Here is a 27,156-nt window from a genome sequence, read left to right as displayed (position 1 = left end):
ATATTGAGTCCAAATCATGGTTTTCTTGTGCATCATGGCGACTCCAGTACTTCCAAGTCATCTAAAGAAGTGCTAATTAAAGACACAGTATGAACGCAAGTTACGTGCTTCAGCAGAGGCGTAATATGGCGTGATTACTGCTGCGCGCGCACCACTCGCGCACATGCACTGCAAGCTGTGGCCGGCGGTAGCATTTGTAGCTTGCTAATCGCTGCACCGGTGCTTTACTTTTAACATTAAAGGTAAAGCGCTGGTGCCGCGATTATAGCAAAAGTAAAGAAATAGAAACGCTATAATCGCGGCACCCGCGCTTTACTTTTAATGTTAAAAGTAAAGCACCGGTGCCGCGATTAGAAAGAAAACAAGCATTGGCATAGCCAATAGGTCTCGCCTTTGGGACCTTAGAAGTGTTTAGCCATGCAACAGTTGCATAACTAAATACTTATAAGGTCCCAAAAGCGAGACCTATTGTCTATGCCAATGCTTGTTTTAACACGAACTTAGAAAATGCCACGCCCCTTTCGCTTCTGCTCCGATGACAATGGCAATAGTGAACCATGAGTCATGTCAGTTGTCTTATGTACCCTTTATGTGGCCTAAATTGATATTACAAATGGAGCAACATTGAAATCCATTGAAAATATGCAGGAGAGGTTTTGTACAGCACATATTTTGAACCTTTTTTATTTCAGGGTGTTTTGAAAAGTGATGATAAAGGAATAGGAGGCATGGTGAAATCAGATCATTGCATAGGATCATACAATTTGGTCAAGAGAGGAAATGACCCATTGTTTTCTATTTTCACATTGTGGATTTCAGATTTCCAGTACACTACACTTAGTAAAAGTTGCTATACACGAGCAACAAAGACCGTGCTGCTGGGTGCAGAGGACACAGACCCCTGCGGTTCCAGCTCACAGGTTCAGGGGCATAGCGATCAATGATGCAGGAGGTGCACTGGCACTGAGACCCACGGGCACGAGAAGCCCACTTTACCAGGCACAGTCTGTGGTTGTTTTTTGCATTACCCAATCAGGTGGGCACAAATCCCAAAGACTGGAACACTCTAAATTCAAACCATGGATCTACTTAATTCTGAATACTCCATTTGCCCTAAAACACAAGGGCACCAAATGCTTCAAGCCGGCGAAGAACCATCCAGCATTATATCCGCTGGTTTATTAATTGTAGAAACTAGAATACTGTCTGACCAAAATAATGCACAATATTGTGAAAACGAGTGGCTCAAACTCGTGCCACATTTGCAAGTTACCCGTTTGCATATTCTAAATTGTCAAAATAAAAGATTCGGGCCATAGCTCACATCAATGCTTTCCAGGCACTATGTATTTATCTAAAAATGCACTTATTATAATGACTCTGGATTCTGATGCAGTTGCTTTTGTCAGAGAGATGAAGGAAAACGTTCTCCCTCTACGTCCTACTACGTCCCTTACCACAGACATGTTTCAGTGTGGTTCGGTGACTTTTACACCTTTTCTTTTTACCCAATTCCAGCCTCCCCAGAAGGCTTCTTTCTGTCTGTGCTGCCTGGGCTGTAGAGAGACTCGTATTTAAAGAACACGCAAATAAAGCACGCCTTTACACCTCCAATTACGATCGAATTGAAAGGTGCCTCATAGTAATGACATGTTTGATCTGTACACCAATTGATGGCAGGCTCCCTATAGAAGAGTCGAGGCTGGGTCATTGAGGAATGGAGGAGAGGAGCCCCGGGGATGCAGGGCAAGGACACCTGAAAGGAGCAGGGCAAGGACATGCAGCAGAGACGACTCAGGGCCCTGTTCGAGATGAGAATGATTTAAAAAAAGATTTTTAAATTCTCCCTGTCTGCTAGGGGCGCTGAGACAGGTTCAGTGTATGCACAAAGTCTACCTGCGATCAGAGCCGCTGCTTCTGATGCTACAGCAAACGGGAATAGAGCAAATGTATATCACACAGAATGTCAACATTTATAATGCACTAGGCCCACATCAAACGAATATTTCAACTCTTAATGCAGCACCTGGGCCCACTAGTGGGGACCTAACATTTCAACACTAATCCAGGGCATGGGGACTCATCATTTCATCGTCTTATGTTATAAAGATTTCTAAAGTTCCCAGATACCCCCAAAGAGGCCTCCAGGCACTAGTCACAGGTGAGACATGGAAGCAGTAAGACAGAGAACAGTAGCCTAGCTGTAGAACAACCAGGATTTCGGCTGTTTTCGGAATTGTAAGTGATCCTGAATTTACCTTAAGTGGCATAGAGTTCCATGGGTTCGGGGATTAGACACAAAAGGAGCAGCCCCCATTCTGGCTGTGTTGTTGTGCAAGATATAGGCCAGGTTTAAGTCAGCGGAGCAAAGTGCTCCAGAGAGCAAGTAGAAATGTTTCAGAGTAGGCAGGCTGGGGGTGCCTTGCTGATATAGAATTGTTTCAGAGGTACATAGGCCCTTGAATTTGGTGTGCTTTCTGATGGGTAGCCAGTGGAGCTTGACAAGAAGATGGGGGAGGCAGAACTGAATTTGGGGAGGGAAAAAAGTAGTCTCACGACAGTTTTTTGAATCACCTGCAAGCGATTCAGAATGGATTATTTTAATCACAGTTAGAGGATATTACAGTAATGAAGTCGTGAGATGACCAAGGATTGCACAATCAGTCGGCGTGTTTGCTGGGGAAAGAAACTCAGAATGGCTTAAGGTTCCTAAGGATGCCAAAATAGTGAACGGGTAGCGTTTTGACTTGGGTTTCAAAGGATAAAGATTTTTCCATATCTAGCCCAAGATTTTCCACCACTGATTTAGGTTCAGGAGGGAACCCAATGTTGCCGGCCAGCCTTGGTCACTCCAAAGATGAGTATACCTACCCAGCAGGAGGATCTTCGTTTAAATGGCATTAAGTTTTAAGCAGTTATCGTGCATCCATCCAGCAACTCTGTCAGACAGTATTTAAAATTAGCACAGTCGCTGGGTGATTCCTCTGATCAGGTGATGAGCAGCTGAGTGTCATCATCATACGACACTAGTGAGGTTTGAAGAGATTTCGCAACCGCAGCCAGTCGTTTGACATAAATGTTAAAAAGGGTGGGATAAGCGCCGAACTGTGAGGAGACGCTGTGTACCGGTACTTTATGGATTGACACAAAAGGAGGGGAAATCACTTGAAACGACCACTCTTTTAAGAACGAGGCAAACCAGGACAGACCTTTACCCTGTACTCCAAATTCAGAAATGCGTGATAGTAGAATTGCATGGGAGACAGTGTCAAAAGCCGCACTTAAATCTTTAAGGATCAGAGCCTGGAATTTGCAAGCATTTACTGAGCTGCAAAGGGCGTCATTGTGCAGAATGTGTGCACAGCATAACTGTATTTTATTTTAGCTACTTTTATGAACTTTAATGCACGTTCAGCCCCTGCCCTACCGCAATCCATGGCCCCAGCTCCACAGCCTACCTGCACATTCACATTAAGTAAGAGATGCAGCTTGGGCTGCTGGGGCTTGGTACAAACATGTAGAAAGGACAATTGTCACCTTGTTTCCAGCACCTCACAGGCTGGTCTTGGTAATATCTCCTATTCTCCTTCTTCTGCAAGGTAGGCCCAGGCAGACCGACTGTGCAGTCTCTGTCTGGCAGCAAGCGAGTAAGTGTCTTATGCTAAAGCACATGGACTACATAACGTTGTTTTGAGGTGAAATGAAATCTAACCTACATCTGCTGATATATATATACTGTAGAATGTGATTGTGATCCACGAGCTAGGCCGGGGGTCTCGAACAAAGTGGCAGGGGTCACAACAGATTGCCTAGGGGTCGCCTTAGCAACCTATGGAGACCTCCAATTGATGTCCATGCCCCATTTCATCATAGTGTAAAAGAGAATTCACTTCTGATTCTCGTTATGGAGAACTGGGAAGAATTAGGTTTCGAAGTTAAATATTTTAATAACAGCCTTTGAACTTGTGATGGACATGGAACATCTAGGTTGATTCTATATTGAATCTTATGCAGTTTTCACAGAAACAAGATTTGTCTTCAAACTTTTTATCCCAGGACTTTTGTGACTTCTTTTTCACCAGAACATTGGTGTTTCTCTTGCTCCTCAATGAAGTCCAGCTCACAATATTCTACACAGCTGTTCTGTACAGTGGGTTGTATACTGACCCAACAAAGGAAAAAGTTGACAGTTCTGAGGAACTGGCCTACAAACTGTCTAAAGCTTGCTGATTTATATCGTATTTCAATGTTTTGATCTTCAGTGGGCATCCTTTCTCTGAGTTTCACCAAACTGCCTTTGCAGTATGTGTGCTTGAAGCATGATTCATGGCCGTGCTCTCAACACCTTTCAGTGTGATTATGCTTGGAATTTGGTTTTGCAAGTTTGGAATGTGAAACATGTTTTCTTGAAGCATGGCACATGAACATGATCCCTATAAATGTTAGCATGTACATTTTTGTTTTGTTGCACCTCAACGTTCCCATGAAACCTAAAAACATGGTTAATAATAACATATATGTGGTATCTGCTCATGTTAATACAAAAATTAGGGCTTTTACAGCACACCACTTGTCCTTATTTAGTCTTGATTAAGTTTATCACACCTCTGGGTATAAATAACCCTCTACTACAAATGTAGACAATTCAACAATATTGATCAAAACAGAAATCCAGAAAGATCAATCTTCTTGCTGTTCAGCAGTCTTTATTCATATTAGAAAAGTGTAAAAACTCCCAGCACACGATTTGCCAAATTGCTAAACTTAATCAAGACTAAATAAGGACAAGTGGTGTGCTGTAAAAGTCCTAATGTTTGTATTTAAATTGGTTGCACGTTTAGTTGTGCCGACAACACCGTTAGGTAGTAGGTGTTTGGGGCTAACCAAGCACCCATGTACAAATACACAGGAAGATACCTATATATTTCACGCTGAATGATTGCTAGATTACTGTTTGCTTAGTGAATGTGCGGACGCTTCCCTTCAAGGGAACACTACTACCTGTATTTTTTATGCTATATGTTAATAATGTTAATCCATTGGAGAATATTTGTTTATAAAATGTGGCCAAAACTTACAAACGCTAAACTCTGGCTCATGTAAACTGTTTTAGCAGCAAGAAGAAGGAGAAGAAACAGGCACCAGTCTCCTCCACTAACATTGAGCACCGAGTTGTTGCACAACCCTATCTTTATAACATGAACTATGCACATGTTGGCAAATGTGTCATTATCAACAACAAGAACTTTCAAAGGAGTACAGGTACTTCTATTGATACTCATTTTCTGTTTGAATCTGTTTATGATTTTTTTTTCAGGTTGATAACAATTCGTGCAAACAAGACATGCTTCAGTTATACAGACAGTGGGGCGGCAAGAAAGCCCCATGACGCATTACAAATGGTGCTTCACAAAGTAGGGCAGTACTGACAGAGTTTTAACCGTACATCAGCATGAAGGTGTCAGTTAGTTTGTAGGAAGGAAGATACAGAACGAGCACAGTAGCCCATCAAGCGGGCCAACAACAAGTGCATCGGAAAGTGGGCAAACGATTCTAGTTTTGAGTAGTACAACAATTCATGAAAAGAAGCCCAAACCTGCGGCCCCCGTTCTGCAATCCCATCATGTTTAGTCAGGAGAACACATGATTACACTAGTCAACATGCAAGATATGGGTCCTGAAACATGGTGAACAGGGAAAGGCTAAATGCCCCGTGGATGTCATATGGTTAAGAAGGGTCCTGAGCATCAGCTGCTCCATTCCCACTCTCTGATGGGCCACCTGGGACTTCAGTGGCGTGCTGTGTGGCTGTCTGGGGGGTCAGGCTAGTGTATTGTCCTAATTGCTGATGATGGGAAATTTGTGCAGCCCTAAGCTGTCCTCGCTATGTAGTGCAACAATTTCTGCCTGAGCCCATGGGATGAGGGATTGCGTCCGGCTGCTAGCTCTGGGAGGTGACCCTCTGTTTTTTAGGTCTCGCCTGATCCAGCACATGCGCTGGTCTGGCCGAGACATTTTGCATGCAGGTTTTCCAAGTGCTGCCTGTGGCCTAAAGCGCAGCCGCCATGTCTCTTACCTCCGCCGTGCTTGATCGCGTCCGCGATCACTTTCACTTTCGCGGGCCGTGCGGCCGTGTCATTTTTACGGCCGCGCGGCCAATGCTTGTTTCTTTTTGATTAAACACCCCAGGCGAGTGCACGTGGTTTCCAGCTTTCTCTCTCGTGTTTCTCCAGCATCAAGCTCTCTATTGCTTTCTTCCTTGTTTGCTTTTCCCCCTCGCTCCCTGTTGGTTTCTCTAGCATGTGCTTTCTACCTCATGCACACCTGGTTTTAATTGTATTCTATCACCGCACCCCCCCCCCCACCACCACTCTTGTAGTCTAATTTTTGTTTTACTTTTAATTGGGTCAGGTTGCAAATTGTTGCCTACCCTATGCCTTAAAACAGTGCTTTCACACTCCTACTTTACTGAACCTTCTTGGATTGGTAAATTAAAAAAAAATGCCACCCACATCATTTCTAAAACTCGCACACACATCATTCAACATGCCTATGAAAACGCTGAGGTCAGTAGCAGCCATGTCATTGTGCCTTTTTCTGCCAATGCATTACAGCATTGGCAAAAAATGTTTTTCACCAATGCTGCACAGTATCGCCTAAAGACACTGTTAAAGTCAATAGGTCCCAAAGGCGATACCTATTGTCTTTGCTACTGCTTGTTATTTCTTCCCGTCTCTCTCTCTCCCCGTGGCTCCTTGTAGCTCTCCTCAAGCCCCTCCCATCCCCCATCTTCTAGCTCGCTCTCTTCCTCGCTCCTTTCTCTCCGCGTCCTAGAAAGTGATCACATGACTAAAAAGCCTCCATTAAACCCCCCAAGAATTAGTTCGACAGGCTGGGGTACTTACTCCCGGATTCACTTAACACGATTTTGGAATCATTTTAAACCCTCAGGATGAGCAAATGAAATCCCCAGACAACTTGACAGACACAACGCCTTCTGAGTGCTCCACAGTCACACAGAGAGTGAGTCCGTTTTCTGTTTCCTTGCCTTTCTCGCCTCGAGTGATCTCTGCTACTCTGCCTGTCCCAGTGCTTAATTTGTGCCGGTGGTGGGCGCCAGCAAGAAAGTAGCCAGAAAAACTAAAATAACCCCCACTTAAACCAAACCTCTAATCACACAAGCAAGCAAACTCGACCTTGCTTAGAATAGTTCCCCTTACCCTTTCATCCTCCTTCGATCTATCTCGGCATCCATCCTTTCATCTATTTATGCACTCATCTGTCCATTCTTTCACTATGCTTTCCATCCATTCATTCCCTTATCTAGCCATCCATCATTCCAACCACTCATCATTTTACCCATCTGACAATTCTTGTGTCCTCCCATTTTCAACCCTTTAATCCAGGGCTTTAAGTGGGCTGGGTCTCACCGGGGCTGACCACCAGCAGTTTTTTAAAGGGGGCCTCGAAACTGGTCTCTATCGGGTTCTGTTCGTGCTCTGGCACAGGCAGTCCGTTTTTTTCCAGACTGCAGGGACAGCAGGAACATCGATGTGCGCCTGCTCACACTGCTCACTTCTCACTAGTGGAGAAGTTACGGCATGACGTCACGCCAGGTGAGTGTTGTAGGGGAAGGGAAATCCTTTAAAGAGAGTCATTTTCTCTCTGGATTTCCCTTCTCTTTGTGAAACTCAGGAGCAGCAACATTGTCGTTATGTCACCAGGGCTTTAAGTGGAAGCTTTTTCAATATTATATACAAACCATAGTTGCTGCTTATTTATCTTATGCAACTAACAGCCATTGACAAAGCCAATAGTCCTGACTTGTTGTAGGTATGATGTTATATGTATCATATATCTGGATGCAATGACAGGAACATAAAAATATAAGTCGGGCAGCACACTATGCTAAGCACAGATTTTTACCTTATGTGTTTTTAAACCACGCCTTTAATTACACTGGCCACGCCCCTTTGAGAGACCCCCCCAGTTTTTCATCCCACTTAAAGCCCTGCTTTAATCTATTGTTCCTTTCACACTTCCACTCATCCTGTCCCCATCCATCTGTACTTCCTTTAACCCTCTCTACCTCCCATCCATTCTTTCCTTCACCCTTTCTTCTTTTCCATCCTACCTTACACCTTTTTCTAACTTTCTTATCACTCGTCCTTCCTCCTCCTGTCCTTTCCTCTATCAACCCATTTTTTGTGCTCATGCCTACATTTTTGCATTTGATCCATCTCTCTCGTGCTCACTTTCTAGGTCTCGCCTGAGCCAGCGCATGCGTTGCACGGCGAGACATTTAGTAAACAGGGCTTTCAAAAGTGCGACCGGACGCTTTTTGCTGGCATTCTGCCTGCGTTCACATGCACAGGCATGACCAGAGGTGCCATATGGCTTTCCTCTCGCTCGGCCAAGCGCGCGTACCTTGCTTCAATGCCCCTCCCCCACCACAGAGCGCGTCCCGCAGCTTTTTTTTTTTTAACTTTGAGGCGCGTGCGCGCGGCCAATGCTTGTTTTACTTCATTTTGTGCAAGAATAATTATGTTGTTAAGTGGACTGGACCAATTAGAATACTTGAGTTTATAAAGGAAAGCTCATTTTCTGTACCTTCAAATATAGTTCAATTAACAAAACAAGAAAGTCACTTTCTTAAAGACAAACTTGAAGAACGCAGAAAGATTCCACAAACTGTAGCGGCGCGCCGATTGCGACCGCTTCGGGTCATGATTTCATTTCCATGATTTCATTTGGCCTGAGAGTAGTAATAGTTTTTAAATAACTACTCTACAGCGCCCGACCCTAGCTGCCGGCTCAGCTGTGACCCACCTATCTCACTGTGTGTGCCTCAGCCTTGCCCAGTGCTGACCGCGGACGTGCGCCGAGTCAGCTGACTCTGTTGACTCGTAATTTAAATTACGCACTGCTGCTGAGAAGATTCTCCATCTTCTCAGCTGCTGTGCGTAATTAAAATTACGAATTTTGCATTGTTGGGGGCCTCATGTTACCAATCCTTTTTTTGTCTCCATTCTTTGTATTGTAGTTCTATATTTTACCTTGTTAAATTCAGAACTAGAAGAACCAAAAAACAAAACACAACTGGGTGAGTTATGCACACATGAATGGAATTGAAAACCGTGTTTCAAATAGAAGAGGTGCAACATCTTTAGGTGCCATTCAAACTTCCCTGCATAGAACAGCTGTATTATGAGCAGTAGACGCACCAGCTTCCTTGACGGAAGTATCACAATTTTCAGCGTGCACTGATAATCCTTGTGCACACAAATAATCTATAGCACGGGAGCAGCTCCATGTTGCTCTCTCTCACCTGAGTGCTTCTCTTCCTCTCCAACGCTTCGTGTTGTTCTCATTCGTTTGTATGCTCCTTCCGATCCCACAGTATTCCTCTCCCTTGTGTGCTGCTTTTCCCCTCCCCATCTAATCCCCCCCACAACTGCACCTCCAATTCCCCCACCCCTCAGTCCTATGTTTTTTAATTATTTGTTTTTAATGTTACACTTTACAGATTCCTTTCGTAAAAAAAACAAGCATTGGCATAGCCAATAGGTCTCGCCTTTGGGACCTTATAAGTGTTTAGCCATGCAACAGTTGATGTTGTTGCACCAAGGATATTGTGCTGCATAACTAAATACTTATAAGGCCCCAAAAGCGAGACCTATTGGCTATGCCAATGCTTGTTGTCCCTGTGTTAAAGACCTAAGAGGCATGTTTCACATGTGTGCCAGGCAGGGCGCCCTGTGCTAGTGGATAAGTAAGAGGGGACACCTCGCCAGTAGGGATGGAGAGATGGGCAGGCCCACAGCTTGTGGAACAGGTGTGCATCAACCAAGACAGCGAGGGCAGGCTGCATCTGTGCGATGGAAGTAGCGATTTATTTTGGCTGGGGTAAGGTAGGACCTGTGTATGATGTACAATTGGATAAGTCGGAAACAAAGTTGTTTGGAATATTATAAACTGGACTTTCCAATAAAGCAGCCCATTCCTTTCCAGTACAGGGGTGAGCCAAGTCTCCCTCCCAATGGCTTTGGCAAGGGCATAAGCTGTGCTACAGTATGAATTTGCAGTGAGTGAGTCCACAAACCAACGTGTGAGGGGTTTGCCTGGTCCCATTACATGAAAGTATTGTATAATGAGGTGTGTCAGATCTTCTTGTGTCATATCATCCCATTTGTTCCCTACTGTCATATCCAGCGAATTATATAAAAGGAAGTGGCCCGGTTGTCAAGCCATCATCCCCCATCAAGGACTCATATGGGATGAGAGCACCTTTGCGGTAAAGGTCCCCCAGGTTATGAATATTGGCTGCATGCCAGGCAGAGAGTTCCCCTGATGAGGTGATGTTGTGCCCTCTAGGCGTGCCACGCCGGGCTATTGCTGGTGCATAGGAGTTGACACTCGTCGACACTCGTGTGAAGTAAAGACATTGGCAAAAGCAAACAATAATATCACTTAATTATAAAGCTACTTGGTTTTAGCAAAGACCAAGTGTTAAAGACATATTTTAAAATGGTGAGCAACACCATGCAATTTAAATGAGGCTTAAAATCATACTAATGCAATGATAGAAATACGTTTGAATGAATAATGCACAACCTTAACAAGACTTCTAAAAATGAGAACGGTTAACCGGGTATCACAGAGCCCTTGACTCAAGTAGTTTCACGGTGCAAGGTGGTCCGTCGAGTGGACTGTGGGCAGCACTTTTATACTGCTTTAATGAGGAAGAGCTTGACCACAAGTCCGTCACATGACAGGTGTTAGCTGTCAATCATATCATAATGTGAACATTTATCAGAAATGATGTACGTCACTTCACAGAATTTTTATAAGAAAGCGGAAGATTACAAAAGGGTAAAGGTCATATTCTCACGCCATGTAGCTTGTCTTTGAGTTACTTGGAGCTAGCAAAAACACAATAATATCAAAGAAAGTGATACATTGCACCTGGCCCCCGCCACAGTGCACCCCGTGTGTTCCTCTTAGCTAGAGGCGTTCCCTATTATTTTGGTCAGTGTTTGTGAGAAGAGAGCTGCACTCTGGGGACAACGAAGGAGTGGGGGCTTGGCGAGTTTTGTTTACCAAGAAGACGGAGCTGGGACTGACAGAGGAGATGTGTTTTCATTTTATCAGAGAGGCATAGGGCCTACCGTATTTAGAAACCAATTGCAAACAGCATGGTCACTTTATCAGATTCCTATTTGCTGGCTGGTGGGGCCATATGAGGGTCTCATGCTTCAGGTTTGGGGCAGAATTGGCCTAAGGCATTTATATGGTAAAACTGGACCCTGCTTCACTGGTGAGTGGCTGGTTATATAGCAATTTGACCAATCGAAGAAATTGGTTCTGGATACCATAGCACAGCAGCACTTCAAACAAGAAGGCCCACTCCAGGGAATCAAAGGCCTTCTCTAGATCGAGCGCTAGGCATCCGGCTTGAGGCCACTGGTGCGGAGAGTATCGCAGGACACAAAAGAAACATTGTAGGTTCAGTGAGGTGTTACGGGCCAGGACAAACTCATTCTGGTCTGGGCGAACCAGTGCCGGGACTAGGGGTACTGGCTGGTCCAGTAGGATTTTGGTCAGCACTTTGTAGTCCATATTAGGCAGAGCCAAGGACCTGTACGAGCCCAACGAGGATGGATCTCTATCCGGCTTGGACAGGGAGATGAGCAGCACTTCACCAAGGGAGGCATGAGGTTGACAGCTTCCTTTTTCAGTGTTTGTAAACGAGGGGAAAGAAGTGGGATATAAGCTTTGTAGAATTCAGCAAGTAGGCCATCCGGCCTCAGTGTCCTGTATTGCTGCTTGTATTTCAAAGAGTGGGATGGAGTCATCGAGCTTCAAGGCAGCGTGATACAAGGCAGGGACAAAACAGAGAGGAAGGAGCCAATATCACTGGGATGGGCATTGGACACTGACTTGAATAACCAGGTGTAGTGGTGTGTCAGCTGGTTATGCATGTCATGCTGAGTGTAGAGTAAAGAATCAGCAGCCGAGCGTAACATTGTGATGGGGTGCCTTGGTTGGTCTTGGCGTATCAGCCATGCCAGCAATAGGCCAGATCTGTCAGCCGCAGTGTGGGTCTGAGCTGAGTGAGTACCATAGTTAAGACAGCGCAGCCTATCCACTAGCAAGGCATGTTCATGGTGCACAGCCAGGGGTCTTGAGTTTGCCAGGTTGCGTACCAATTGAGTTTTGTAATCTAGGAGTTTACTTTATATGTGGGATATATCTTTGTCGAGCTGTCTGCATATATTCCAGTTAATTACTAGATACTGGCATCTGATGGCCACCTTAAACACGTCCGACTGGGCCAATCTGGTGGTGGCTGTGTTACTGTTTAGCTCAAAACAATTCTCAACAACGGTGGTAATGGAGCTGTGGAAGGGGGGATTTTCTAACGCCGCTGTTTGTAATCTCAAAGTGGGAATGGTACGGGGTACTGTGTCCCATTAAAGTTGCAAATATGGGGGGTTATGATCAGAGAGGTTGCATCCTAAGTAATCAACATGTGTGATGGAGGGGAGTAAGTTGGGTGTACCAATCAACCTGTCTATCCGGACAAGTAGGTGGTGCAGCGAAGAGAAAAAGGAATACACTCTTGCATTTGCGTTGCATAAGCAACAAATGTCAACTAGCTGTTAGTTGAAATCAGTCATGTAGTGCTTGGGCATTTGATGTTGCGGTTGTGCAACGCAGCAGAGGGAGTGATGATCAAGATCGTTGTCAGGACGCAGTTGAAATCTCCCCCTATAAGTCATGGGACCCCTCTCCTACGGGACAGCGTCTCAGTCAGGCTATAGAGGAACGAGGCTTGTTCGAAGTTAGCTACATATATAGTGCCTACGAGGATACGGTGGCCATCTAGGAGGCCTTTGACAAGTACATGGCAGCACTCTGTGTCTACTACAATGTCATCCACTGTGAGGAGGAGAAATTGGTGGCAAGCACCTGGCCTTCTGAGCTTTGTTGCTTCAGTGTGTGTTAAATGCATTTCTTGCAAGAGTGCTACTTGGGTTGAGCATCATTAGAGACAGCATAATGGCTCAAGGGTTGGCAAAGTCCCTGCACATTCCAGGTGATAATGTTAGTGTGGGTCATGTATTCATTGGAGCGGAGTATCGTGGTTATCCACTGGCACTGGAGGGAAAGTAAACCCATGAATGGTGTTAGTATCTTGCAGGTGTGTGCGACAGGATCGGATTCTAGAGAACAGAAAAGTATAATCAAGAAATAACAATGAATACCATCAGAGCAGAGAGACAACATGAGTCCAACCAAACTGCTGAACTTTGTGAATCAAAAGCGGCAATAGCAACAGTGAAGTGGGACATGGAGGGAAGGTGCAGCAACCAAAGGTGGGGCACCCTATGTGTTAAGAATATGCGTGCATCGGCTAGGATGAGTATGTGGCTCCCTGTCAGGGTGCTGTGGCGGGGTCCAAGGTAACTACATGGTGTTAGCAAGACCTGACAAGGAGTTTTAGAAACAGTTCACCCTCATGCCAGGTGCAGAGGAATAGAGGTTAGAAGAAACACAGGTGAATCAACATGAAACATCAGGTATTACAGATCTAATAGGCTAGCAACAAAAGGCTCCACAGAGAGCAGATAAAATAATGTCACCAGCAGTCTGCAGTGTCACAGCAGGGGGTATCGCAGATTCTGTCCCAGAAGGCCAGGTGGCTGAGGAGCCGCTATCGCTAAGGGACTTGGTGGATCCATCATCAGGTTCTGAGCGCTGGGTGGTTTCACAGATCATAGCTGTGATTTGTAGAGCTCGACGGCTCTCTTAACTAACTTGCCCTAGGTTGAGGACAACTTTGACCTGAGGAGAGCATTGTGATTGGGTCTACATCTGTGACAGTGAGCCTCAACAGGGCCGCAAAGTGTCTTTGACTGCGATGTAGTTTGACAAGGGATTGCAAGTCCGGTAGACTTCAGCCAGTCCCAGGCCTCTCCAGGGTAGTTGAAAAAGTGTGTTGCCAACTCAGCGACAACCCACAGGCATGCAGAGAATATCGAGGTCCCGGAGGCATCAATTGACAGTCAAGAAGGAGTTCATTTGCCATTGAACCGAAATGGTGTAGTCTGGGAAAAACATAATGCAGGCATTTTTGACAGTGGTCTCAAAGTTTCTGCTTTTCACGTCAAATGGTATCTTGGTCACAGTAGTAAAGCAGACAGAACAACAGTGGTCTAGGGTTGGAGTCGGGTGGGGGCTTACGTGTCGGACCACGATGGGCCCATTCGATTGAGAAGTACTGAGAGAGAACAGCTGAAGGGTGGAGGTCATGCAGCCAGCGCTCCACATAGGCGATTTCATTTTGCCCCTTGACACCACAGTGGGCCAACTACGCCAGCATTGTTTCTCCTAGAGCAGCCCTCTGCTTCCTCTGCCCTGTATTCCAGAGTGTGTACACAATACACTAGGGATTGTAGTGAAAATTACACCTCTCTGGACTTCAGTTCTGCAAGAGTCCCTTTCAAGGTATGGACCTTGTCAGCTAGTTTACGGTGGTCCGCGTTGACTAAAGTGAGGCCTGCTGCAACTTTATCCAATTCCTCAATGGATGCAGAGGGACCGAGGTGATCCGATGTGTCAGCACTGCCTGCCACCATATTCGTAGTATCAGATGGGCACAATGGTGTGTTCTGGGTGCTCAAGCATAAGCGACCCATATTGGTTCAATACATGTGTGGATTCTCTGAAGGGGAGTTCAAGGTCATTACCGCAATGTGCCCACTTGGTGACGCATGTGGTCCCCCACAGGCGTCGCAGAACAAGCAGCCCATTATATCCATGTGTTGCCAAAGGGTACCGCTCAGAAGGAAAGGGGCCAGCACAGGTAGCATTGAAGAGGGCAGAGATGTGCATCCACAAGCATCGGGTGCCCATTACTCAGTAGGGGCAGCCACACGGGATATGGCAAGTCCGGCAGCAGAGGGTTAGTGTAGGGGTGGTACGGTGGAAGCGCAGCCACAGCAGACCACCACTCCTGTTCCAGGCCACTGTATGAAAGAGCCCACTTGCAGGCACCTTTGAGTGCGATGCGGCACTGCAGCACATACAGCCCGATGTGTCCCGGTGTCTTTGCACTGCAATTCCCTCATCAGAAGTTCCCAACAGAGTGAGGGACAGGGGGGCGAGGATGCATCCCCCAACAGTCCCGCAAGTGTGCCAAGCTGGTTGGGGTGGTAGCGTTGATCACCGACAGACAGGGGGAAAGTGGCCAATTAGGGCAAGCACAGTATACTGAAGGCTCCTTTGTAGTGCAGTCTGCCCCACAGCAATCCCCCGGGGGCCCCTGAACAGCCATCCCCTATCCTAGTCTCGCAGGGTTAATATGTGGATAGGAGACCAGCCCTCAGCTGCTGAAGGGACACAGTTATGGGAGTGGTTATGGTGCCATGCGGGAGCAGAGTTTCACTGTAGCATCAATCTGTGCCTCCACCCTGCCAGACCCAAACTGCAGTCCCCCCGGTGCCAGTGGTTGTGTTCCACATTGATCTCAGAGGGAGGAGGGGCAGAGGGAACGAGGTCAGGGCCAGGAGGGCAGGTCCCACCAGGCAGTCAGGACAGCCGCATTCTCCTCGGGGTCCATCAAGGCAGGGCAGGCAGTGAAGGGAAGCACCCTTGCAGGGGCAGTGCCATCCCAGTTGGTTTCCCCTGATCATCAGAGGTCTTACTGTGATCACGTGGGCTTGCTCGTCTCCCGGTGCTAGAGCAGGCCCCGTACTCATGGTCCAGCCGGGCCATCTCCCGAGCAGTGGCCTGGGATCCCTCAGATGCAAGCAGCAGCAGGTGAGAAGTGCGGGGTCCCGCCAGTACGGTGGGGCACCCATGTGAGGGGCAATGCCATGCGAGGCCTCGAGTCCCAGCAGCAGGCCCAGTAGAGCGATGGCACAATCACTTACAGCTAGCGGCCGCGCCGTCGTAGGGGAGGAAGTAACGGCTCCATCGATGCAAGTTGAGGCAGAGAGAGTTATTGCGATGGCAGGCGGTATGCAGAATATGTTGCGTATAAATGGGGTTGCCAATGTTTATGTTTTGTCTATTCTGAATTTTTCTCCATGCTTCTTCATAAGTGGGAGAAGACATGGCAGATTTTGGCTGGATTGTATTCTACTCTATTTCATTTTAATATTGTTTGACACTCACTGATCTTCAATATGAGCACAGCACTACCACCAACTTTCTACAAGACTACTTTGTTCCGTCGTATGCCCCAAAGACGCCTCTGGCCATGCCTATTTGAAAATGTGTATGTTGTATGTTGCATTCAATTCATTTATTCTACTTAACAGTGTATACAGCATGGCTACACAGTTAGGGGATCCTGTGCTTTAAATAGCACATGAGCATCATACAGAATTGGCCTACATCAAATGTGGAGAGGCAGGTTTAAAACACTTGAGAGCTAATGAAGAGAAATATGTGATTGTTTGACCAAAGTCAGTCATAACTTTGGGACCATGAGGCCCATCATTGGATTAGGAATTATCTAACTAGATGGGTCTTGAAGTATTTCCTGAAAGTGTTTCTCAAAACTGATTTCTTAATTCAGAGGGAAAAGATTTTATATCCGGTCTGTGGTGGCAGTTCAAGAGAAGGGCTGATTACATGCAGTGGAGGTTCTGAACATGGGCACTTTGAAAGGAAAGGCTTCTAGCTTCTGAAACCTCTTGAGCCAGCTGGATTAGTGCCATAAATATTCTTATAGGCTAGATATTAGATGTTAAATTGGATTCTAGCTATGAAGGGAAGTCAGTGGCAGTCTCAAAGTATGGGATTGGTATGGTCAGATTTGCTAGCCAAGTGGACGAAAATGGCTCTTGATTTGTGAATAGCTGTAAGTGGGGTGATGGGTATTTGGGTGTGTTTTAAAGAAACACATCCCTTAATTCTAGTCTGATGGTGACCAGTGCCTACACAGCTCCTTTGAGTTGTTCAGGAGAATTAAGTTGGCAACTTTATTTCGGATCATGTAACGGAGTGTTTCCTACCTTTGCCATCTTCTTAATTTGAAGGGTAGAAGTGATAGCAGACTCCAGTGTGTACACCCCACAGATGTATCCAAGGGAGTGAGAGTGGGGGTTGTGATCCTGCAAAAATGAAGTTCACAGTGGGGGTTATGATCCTGCAAAAATGCAGTTCACACTCTACTCTAGCTGTCAAAGAAGTCACAGCAGCCCACCTGTGTGGCGTCCTCCACAGGACGCGAAGTGGCCCGGTTTGATTGTGCATACGGTCAACTTCTCAAGAGGGGATGGTTGAAGGACTATATGTGGGACCAGGTCAAGGAAGGTAGCCTGAGTCTTCCTGCACACCTGACATCTCATATGTTCTGCACCAGGACAGGATAAGTAGCCAGTGTCTTCTTGCTAAGCCTAACATACCATACTCTAGCTCACACTTCCCATCTGACAAAAAACAACTTGGGACTGTGAGCTGTGACGGTGTTGAAGTGGGATCCAGTCTTACGGTTCACTGGTGTATGGAACACTGAAACAAAGAGACGCTCTTGCTGTTGGAAGATCCAGTCACCAAAGCGGAGAGAATGCCAGAAAGGTGGAGTGTTAATCTAATTAAAGATGGCAGCATATTGACCAGGATGGACGTACCGTCAACCAATACAGCTCAGCAGGAATAAAAAGGGGTCAGTCAGCACTCCATCAATCAGGTATCCTTGATATGTCAGTGAATCTTCCAGTGGAGAAAAGATGAAGACCTGGGCCCTAATTTGACCACACACACTTTTTCTTACTGGCATATTGGGATAGGATGGGACAGGGAAATGTCAAACGGAGGTGTGTAATGAGAGGGAAAGATAATAAGAGGGGGATGAGATAAAGACGACCTGTACTCAAACCTAACCACACACACTTTTCTTTATCACATTCTGGGCCCATCATTACCACTGTGAAAATGGACTCACCATAGTACAAAGACAACTAATTAAGGAACTATTCTACCTCTACCTCTCTGGGTCCATGTCTCTTCTATTTAGTGGGATATATCATGGAATATTCGGCTAATCCCTACTTGAATATGACTGTGAAGTAGACAGTCTGGACTAGAAAGACTATTCTATGAGAAAAAGAAATACCTTTATGTGGAATAATAGTTGAGGAAATCACAATTGTAAAAGTCATATATTTACACGATGTCCTTAATACAAATATGTCTCTGTGAAAAAATTAAGAGGAAGTATTCTGAATACCCAAGCTGACTCTGTCATCCTGATTTGATCACAGGGAGTAAATTAACCTAGTTTCAGAGTCCAGGATGGAGGTATCAAGTGTGCTCTTGGTGGAGTTTGCAAGGAAATGGAAGTAAACTATTTGGGAGTTTAAATTAATCAAGCTATCTTCCACCTAGGGTGACACAGCTAGACATGTTATTAGCATATTGGTGCAGAGCAACGCCTGAGTTATTGATAATCAGGCCTTGAGGTGCCATGTGTAAGTTAAATTAGTGAGAGCTAGAATGGAGCCCTAGGAGAAAATACATACCATATTGATGTTGACTGATAAGTGATATATCTTCATCATTCGGTGTCTGGTGGGAAGGAATGATGTGAACCAGCTTAAAACCTTGGTTCTGAAGCCATGAGGCATTTGATTATTGGAGCAGACTGCTGTGGTTGATCATGTCGAAGGCAGCTAAAAAGTATAGCAAGACAACTAAGCGGTTGTTATCTTTATCTAGGATATGATTTCAATAAGTATCTTCAAGGTTGCTTTCTACATACTGAGTCTATCTCTGAAACCAGATTGGCATTGGTCAATAGGTACTCCTTTGGAATGATGACATTATTTGGTTGGCTATCACACTCTCAGTTTCATTTCCCAGTCATGGCAAGTTTAAAAAACAGTGGTAGTTTGATGGTTGCGTAGGATCTAGAATTGTTGGGAGTGAGTTGAGTGGTCTTCAATAAGTTTCAGAATATGTCGTGGTCTAGGGAGGCCTTTATTAAGTTAAGCCATTTGTCTTGGAAAATGGTAAACATGTTTAGTCAGGATAGGGTCATGAAAGTAATCGATTGTAGTTGTTTTATGGGTTTTGTCATTTCAGCAGTTGAGATGAGAATGAAGGAATCCCATGTAGATGTGTATTTATGGGGTAGACTGAAAACAGGTTTTCATATTGAATTTTTCTTATAATTATTTTTTTCCTATACTTGAAATTTCTCATTATTTGTATATTCTCAGTAAACTGAGGAGATCCTTCCATGTTTCATTTGAGGAAATAAGTAGGAGATCTTCCTGGGAGAGAAGTGTGTTATGTGCCAGAACAACAAAAAAATTGGCATTTGGAGAAAAGCATGATTTGCTCTGGAATATAGTTAGTTTTAGCCATAAAGATAATGTGCAGATTATATTTTGTACGACAAGAAGTTTTAAAATGGAGTAGGACTGTGCATGTGGCTGGGGTTCTGGGATACTGAATAAGTTAAGATGGTAGTCGTCTAAAATCAGGTTGAATAGTTCAATGTGCATTCAGTTGTATGGATGAAAAGTGATGGCCAGATACGGTTGGAGGGAGCGAAGGTTTGATGTAGATGAGATTTCTTGGGTGATAACTTTATGAGGGTGGGATTCGTGATTCTGGCATTTATTTAAAAGAATGGGGGTGGCAAGGTGATTTAAGTTGAGGCACATTTTGACCAGATGTGTGGGGGAGTACAGTGATATGCAATGCGGAGCCCAATATTACCTTGAAGTAGTATTGGTTACCCTTCCATGTTGATTGCCAAGTTTGAATCATACAAAGAGTTATTTGAGTGAGAACAAAGGAAGGCAATCAGAATGAGGTGTGAGTTGCTGGAAAGCTCCTTGCAAGGTGTAGGATACTTCTTCCAAGATGGTTGTCAAGTTAGAGCAGTACTCGGGATTATTAGTATCAGCATAATATCTCCTACATCTTCACCTCGAGTCTGTCATAAACAAGTCTACAATATTTAAGATGCTTATTAAATTCAACATGAGGTGTATAGCAGAAAGACACCTTGCCATCACTGCACTGTATATTGTTCCTCTTCTGCCATGTTTTAGGACTGCATCTGGTTGACACATCCCTACAGTCTCCCATGGCAGCCTACGATACAATTCGTCTGAGTGCATTCTGATCAGTTACAGTTCCTGATAAAAGACAGGCTCTGTATGCAAAGACAACGCCTGAAACCAATGCAGTCACAGTCATGGCAATCCTAATGCCTTACTGAGAGATACACACCTCATGGTCAATTACAGAATCTTAATCCCTCCTTCCTTTGGTCTAGCTAGGTAACTCGCAAGACCTTGTCTTTCTGAGTGATGGTAATACCAAAGAATCCTGTATTATTCCTTCTTTTTGTGTTTTCTTTTGGAAACAGCCATGACTTGCTTAATCGAAACTAAATTCAGAGGTAACACTGAAATACCCAAAGTGTTGGAGCAGATACAGCCCTGAATCTGAGAAATGTGTCCATTTATATCAACAATTTATCAGCATACAGTGGTAATGTGTGCCTTGTGGATATTCTGACTCATTTATGCATGCATAATAAAGGGAAATAAATTGAGGAGCTAGGTTATGCGTGTCTGTTCTTATTTACGTATTCTATGACTCTGACATCATTCTATCTCTTTTTACATGGCATACACATCCATTGCATTATCACCGGGCCAACATTGATAAATCCAAGTGTTTTAAATAGGTATTCATAACCAATCGAGTCAAGCATTTTTGGGGGGAGTCTAATAATGCCACTGGGAACTCTGTCTGAGGTTTCTGTCACAGTATCGTATACAAACATATTGTCTGACATAAATATTGTGTTCTAAATATAAGCTTAAGAGGTATTGCCACATTGGGAATAAATCTTCTATTGTTAACTAGAAATGGGTGATATTTTTAAATATGATATTCTCGTAGTAGGCGCTGTCTGTTGACATAATATCCATGTTGAGAAAATAATGTCTGAAATTAATGTTGGCTCACCACTGTGGGATACAGCCTATGTGTTTGAACAATTACCAAAAATACAGCATTTCAAATAACCGAGAGGATTTTACTTATAATTCCAATGATAATAATGGTCTGAAAGAGGTCCATAACTGGGAAAGCTTGGTCGTGCTGGGAAGTTGCACAACAGTGGCTGCACTCTTTGTGCCTGGTAAAAAGTCTAGTTTGTATAATATGCTTAGGCATTGGCAGATGGTCAAATATTGGATGCCATTCAGCTGCGGGCATCCTTGTTGTCGTTCACCCTCTCATTGGTTTTATAGCTGCCTCATTTCCTGTGTGGTCAAGGCTTCCTCTAGTGGTGAGTTGTCTTCTGCTGTCAGTCACCCAGAAAGATACACACGTGGAGCACCAGCTGTAGCCTGCCTTGAATTTTAACAGCATAGGGCTCCCCTCCTATCCACATGTTACCCCGACATGAAAATTGGAGAGGGTAACAACAGCCAGTGCAATTCAACCTCGTTTAACAAAACATCTCACAGATAACCTCCAGAATTTAGAGACATGTTTATAGCGCAAACGGACAAATGTTTCAATATGTGATGCGTGGGCAGTTCAGATGTAGCGCCCGATACTCTACGAATGTTATCCATCTACCTTAAACCTATATTTGATGATTCCATTCCCTCTGGAGAACTGCTAGCCACACACGATCACCCATAGCCATACTCTTTTAACTGTACCCATTTTTTCTACAAATGCATTATAGCACAAACTACAAAACTAATAGACAAAAACAGTTGCTAGGCAGCCATAGTTACTTCGTGTTGGACGCTGCACTTACTTCAGTTCTCTCTTACTTATTTGATGTGTGAGTAAAGTAAAATTAACCTTTTTGACCATATTGTAGAGGTAAACAGTTGAATTTGTCCTGCCTGCATTTAAACCTGTGACACTCACACACACACACGTCCTATCGATATACGAGTACACGTCTTACCAATATAAATACACGTGCACACACACTAAGGGGCAGATTTATATCGGACTTGCGCCACTTTTACGCCACCGTTGTGTCACTTTTGTGACGCAGCGGCGGCGTAAACCCTGCGCCATGTTGCGCCCCATTTACAACGTGACGCATCTAGGGAGATGCATCACGTTGTAAAGCTTGCGCCACATGTGGGCGTACCTGCACAGGGGGGGGGGGGGCGTTCCGGCGCAGGAACGCCTCCGAAAAGTGGCTGAGTGAAATCTACAAGATTTCACTCAGTCACTTTTCTGGCCATGCTGCGTCAAAACCCTGCGCCTGCTTGAAGCAGGCGTAAGGATTGACGCAGCATTGTAACAGTAGGGCACCCCCGAGCCTTGCTGGAGCTGCGTCGTGCTTGCGACGCAACTCCAGCAATGCGCCAACCTTCCGCCATCAGATGCTTCACGCATCTGTTTATCCTTGCGCTACGATGCGCTGCATTGTAAATGCGGCGCATCTATTGTGGCGCAAGGGTAAACTTGCGTGACGCATCTTTCCTGGAGCATCCCTGCTGATTTGCAGGGATGCGCCAGGAAACATTAATCTGCCCCTATATCTTTGTCGCTCTTGCTTTCTCTCTCTCAGTTGCTCTTTCTTTCTCTTTGTTGCTCTTTCTCTCTCTGCCGCTCTCTCTCTCTGTCTCTCTCTTCTGAGCAGAAGTGTTCAAGCCCACTGGGTAATCGTAGGACCTACTCTCTCACGTGGTCTGTGTTAGCAATATATTAGGATTTTATAGAACTCTAGTAAAGTTGCATAAGTGCGCAAATCTATGCCATTGGTAGTGGTGCTATTTTAGGAAGAGGCTGACTAATATGGAAAGCTCACTGAGGCACTTCTCAATAAAAACACGTTTCTATCTCTTTCAATTCCCGGCATTCAGCGTCTTGTTAGGTAATCTCACATGTAAATTGGTTATTGTGATCTGACTGGGGTTCTATCCTCAGCTCACCACTTAACCAGATTGAGTATTCGTAGGCAAATCACTTTTCCTCTCAGCATCCCAATTCCCATTTCTGCCATAAGAAGGTGCAGGTACATTAAAAAAAGTCAATCCTTAACTGCAAATAACAAACAAGTAAATAGAACAAGAGGCCAGTCACGTTCTCCTGTGAAAGGTACATTTGATTATTTAGTGCAGCGTATGTGCTTAATGTTGTTTTTTGTATGACCAAAGCATATCTTACTGCTGGCATCTAATACTATCGAAAAGACAAGTAAAATACAGAACAAGCATTGGCAATGTCAAAAGGCCTGGATTATAAAGGAAAGTGCCTCTTAAATCACTGATGAGATTAGGCACTCAGTAAGTCAATATATCATGCTCTTTGTCACTCACTGTTGCACTAATACATCTATTCATCCATCCACTAAGTCATTCTTGAATTCACCAATTATTCAAAAGAAATAAAACAGATACACAAACTCAGCAAGCACATGAAAGATACATTCAAAGAAAAAAGGTAGAAAACAAGAAAACATGGGGCCAAGTAAAGTTGATGGGCAAATACTTACTACAATCAAAAACAAAATGTAACAATAGCAGCAGGCATCTCTCTTTCAGTGGGGTTGTACAAAATGTATTGTTGTTTTAAAGTTCCAGCATATCTGCCACATTAAGAAGCAACATGTTAGCCATCATGAAGTGAAACAAAGATGATATACTGTGTACAAGATCACTCCAAGGTGGATGGGTGCTCAGTAAACATCACACTGAGTGTCCATCTTCGAATACTAAGGTGTATAACATATTGTACTGATCAAGAGAGGTCAACATCCGGTTTCTCAGGACAGTACCCTTCCAAGTTTCCAAGCTCAGTTTAGAATAAGCATTGGCATAGCCAATAGGTCTCGCCTTTGGGACCTTATAAGTGTTTAGCTATGTAACAGTTGCATAACTAAATACGTATAAGGTCCCAAAAGCGAGACCTATTGGCTATGCAAAGCGGCCGCGAAAGTGAAAGTGATCGCGATCGCAATCATGATCAAACATCAAAGCGGCAGTGAAAGAAATCGTGGTAAAGCGCAGCGCACGCGCCCGCGCACATGCACTGTAGCTCTAGGCTGGCCTGGTAGCACTTTTTGGAGCCCTCTCAATAAGTCTCGCCAGACCAGCGCATGCGCTGGGTCAGGCAAGACCTAAAAAGTGGTGACAGAGAATGCAGCATACTGCAAATAAAATGAGTGCCAAGTCGGTGGCCTAGTAAGACTCTATTGAGAACCGCAGGGTGCTCTGTAAAATTGAAGAATTAGACAGAAAACAATTAAAGGGGGCATTTAAAAAGAAAGATTGAAAACTAAAGGACTGACCACCAGCTGAGACACTGAAGCACACTCATTTTCAGGTGGATGTGCACAGGTGTTCACGCAAAATGCCATTACTCATGGAGCCAGTTGCAGAAATGGGGTAACCCATTACCCCAGGCAGTATGCAGTTATAGGGAGAAGCAGACTGTGATTGACAGTTAAATAGAGAGAAGAGGACAGACCCTCTATGTAATAAGCATATGTAGAGTTTTTTTTTTTATTACAAAGGCCTGACAGACAACTATGCCTCCCAGGACCTCCTATGAGGGTCTAGTAAGGATTCTCACAAGAGCAAATTATCTACCCTGGGTTTGTCAAAGGAAGTAATCAAATCTTTGCTAACTAGAGTAATCTGTGATAGTCCTTGTAACAAAATGCCTATCTTTAGGCATTCACACAGTATAACATCAATCCACCCTTAAAGGCCTATTGGCTTTAACATATTATTTTCACAATAAATAAGTCAGGCATAATGCTGTCATCATTTTCCATTATAAACATCTCAAATGTATGGCATCTAACATAACCTTTCCCAATGAACCAATAAAACCTATGGACTTAAACATTAGCTTGGTACCAGGGCCCACTAAGGCTCCATGTATTGCACGTGAGCAGGCAAACCTATGGAACACAGTCATACAATTATGAATATATACAAAAATACAGTTGGCAAAAAAATATGCGACCCCTTTGAAAAGGGTCTAATGAACAAGTTACTTACCTTCGGTAACAATATATCTGTAAGAAACATAGGTTAGTTATAGATTCCTTAACTTATTTTTACCCCCAGGCGTCAGACTTGATCCAGAAAGTTATCAGCAGTATCCCTGCGCGTCGAAAGGTGGCGTCGGTCGGCTCCACATTCGTTGTTGGCGTCGTGGTCGCTGGGATGATGTTGCAGTAGCTACTTAGACGCTGCTCTCGCGCGTTGACATCAGTTCTGTACACAACTTTCCACACCAGAAACGCAGAGCCATGCAAGACACTGACCACTGGTGCACAAAACTAGGGCCCTGAAAGGAAATCCTTAACCCTAGAAGTCAATTTGCAGAACAGGGAGGATGGGTGGGCGGTAAGGAATCTATAACTAACCTATGTTTCTTACAGATATATCGTTTACCGAAGGTAAGTAACTTGTTCATCTGAAAGAAACAGTTAGTTATAGATTCCTTACCTTAGAATAGATACCCGCAATTCCAACCCCGGAGGTGGGTCTGCGGACCAAGTTCACACCAGAAAGTCCTGGAGAACAGAACGGCCAAAGAAGCCGTCTCTCCGGACTTGCCTGTCCAGGCAGTAGTGTTTTGTGAATGTGTGCAGCGATGTCCACATAGCTGCCTGACAGATGTCATTAAGGGGGACTCCACGTCCCAAATCAGTGGTAGCTGCCGTTGCCCTGGTGGAATGAGCATGCAACCCCAATGGCGGCTCCTTCTTTGCCAAGGAACAACAAGTTTTGATGCACAAAACGTCCCATCTAGAAATAGTCCATTTGTGCACAGCCCAACCTTTTTTGGCGCCCACCTAGCCAACAAAGAGCTGGTCATCCACCCGGAATTGTTTTGTGCGATCCAAGTAAAAGGAAAGCGCACGCTTTGGATCCAGACTGTGGAGCCTCTCTTCTTCTTTGGAAGGATGCAGAGGCGGAAAGAAGGTGGGCAAAGTGATGGTCTGTCCAATATGGAAAGTAGTAACCACTTTGGGAAGGAAGGAAAGACGAGTTCTAAGGACAACTTTGTCGGATGAACAGTCAGAAATATATTCTCACAATATATAAATGGTATCGACTCTTTATTACAGAATGTAAGGGCTGATGCCCCAGTTGGTGGAAAACGTATAACCCCGGTTTTACTATACGCAGATGATGCAGTCCTAATCTCGAGGCCTGCAAGCGGCCTACAAAGTCTGATAGACAACTTTACAGACTTCATGACTGGAAAAGAACTAAAAATTAACTTGAGCAAGACACTATTCATGACCTGCGAAAAAAGCAAAACTAAGTATAGAAGACATTATGTTGATGGAGTACCCATCGAACGAACATCTACTTTCTCATATCCGGGGCTTCTTTTTAATAGTAACGGATCATGGAGCGCACATATTAATTTATGTAAATTAAAATTTACAAGATCGAGTGAGGCAATTTTTAGATTTTCTCAAAAAATAGGCAGTAAGCCAGTGCGTGAAATCCTCAAATTATACGGAGGGAAATGTATAACTGGGGCTTGTTACGGTGGAGCACTATGGGGTAGGACAGATACCACTGCATTACAAACCCTTGAAATCAAGTTTTTAAGGAGGGTACTAGCAGTACCAAACACAATGGCTACCCTCATTGCTCACAAGGAATTAAACGTTCCTTACATTAGTGATCTGATTAGTATGGCTGCGGTTCAGAATATGGTCCAAAGATGAGACATATTTTACTAAAGAGATAATAAAGGATTGCCTTACACTTGATCAATATAGGAAGATACCATGGTTAAAGTACATTTATAGCCTTTTCTCTGAGTGTAATGTGGTAATCGATCATTGCGACCCCAACACCATTTTGAACTATACTAAAGGGGAGTTAAAAAAGAGATTACTGGAATCCAGAGAATCTGTAAGAAGGTGGAATCAAGGAAAAAAATCACTTGTTAGATCTTATTGTGATGGTCCGATTTCAGAAGGTATCCAGCCATATCTTATAGCCATAAGAAATCCACAACATAGATTTTATTTAACTAGGCTCAGGCTGAGTACTTTGCACTTCGCACTTCCAGATCGCTTTCCCTAAGATGGGCAGGTGGAGCTTTAATTTACCCAAATGCCCATGTGACGGTAAAACGCCCCAGTCCACTCTGCAC

General features: G+C 44.5%; 1 protein-coding gene across 2 annotated transcripts in view; it reads left to right on the top strand.

Moving 5' to 3' along the window:
• Positions 1-27,156, top strand: part of LOC146866978 (caspase-7-like) — a 200,191-nt gene that overhangs the window by 51,498 nt on the left and 121,537 nt on the right. The window contains exon 3 of one of the 2 annotated variants that reach the window (XM_085603346.1): positions 5,114-5,262. In XM_085603346.1, the coding sequence (XP_085459472.1) occupies positions 5,114-5,262 (149 nt within the window). The remainder of the gene's footprint in view (positions 1-5,113; positions 5,263-27,156) is intronic. The other variant, XM_085603347.1, reaches the window with a different exon arrangement.

This window comes from Triturus cristatus, chromosome 1_2 (assembly GCF_964204655.1).
Source record: "Triturus cristatus chromosome 1_2, aTriCri1.1, whole genome shotgun sequence".
NCBI lineage: Eukaryota > Metazoa > Chordata > Amphibia > Caudata > Salamandridae > Triturus > Triturus cristatus.
This window is presented reverse-complemented; position numbering and strand designations above follow the sequence as displayed.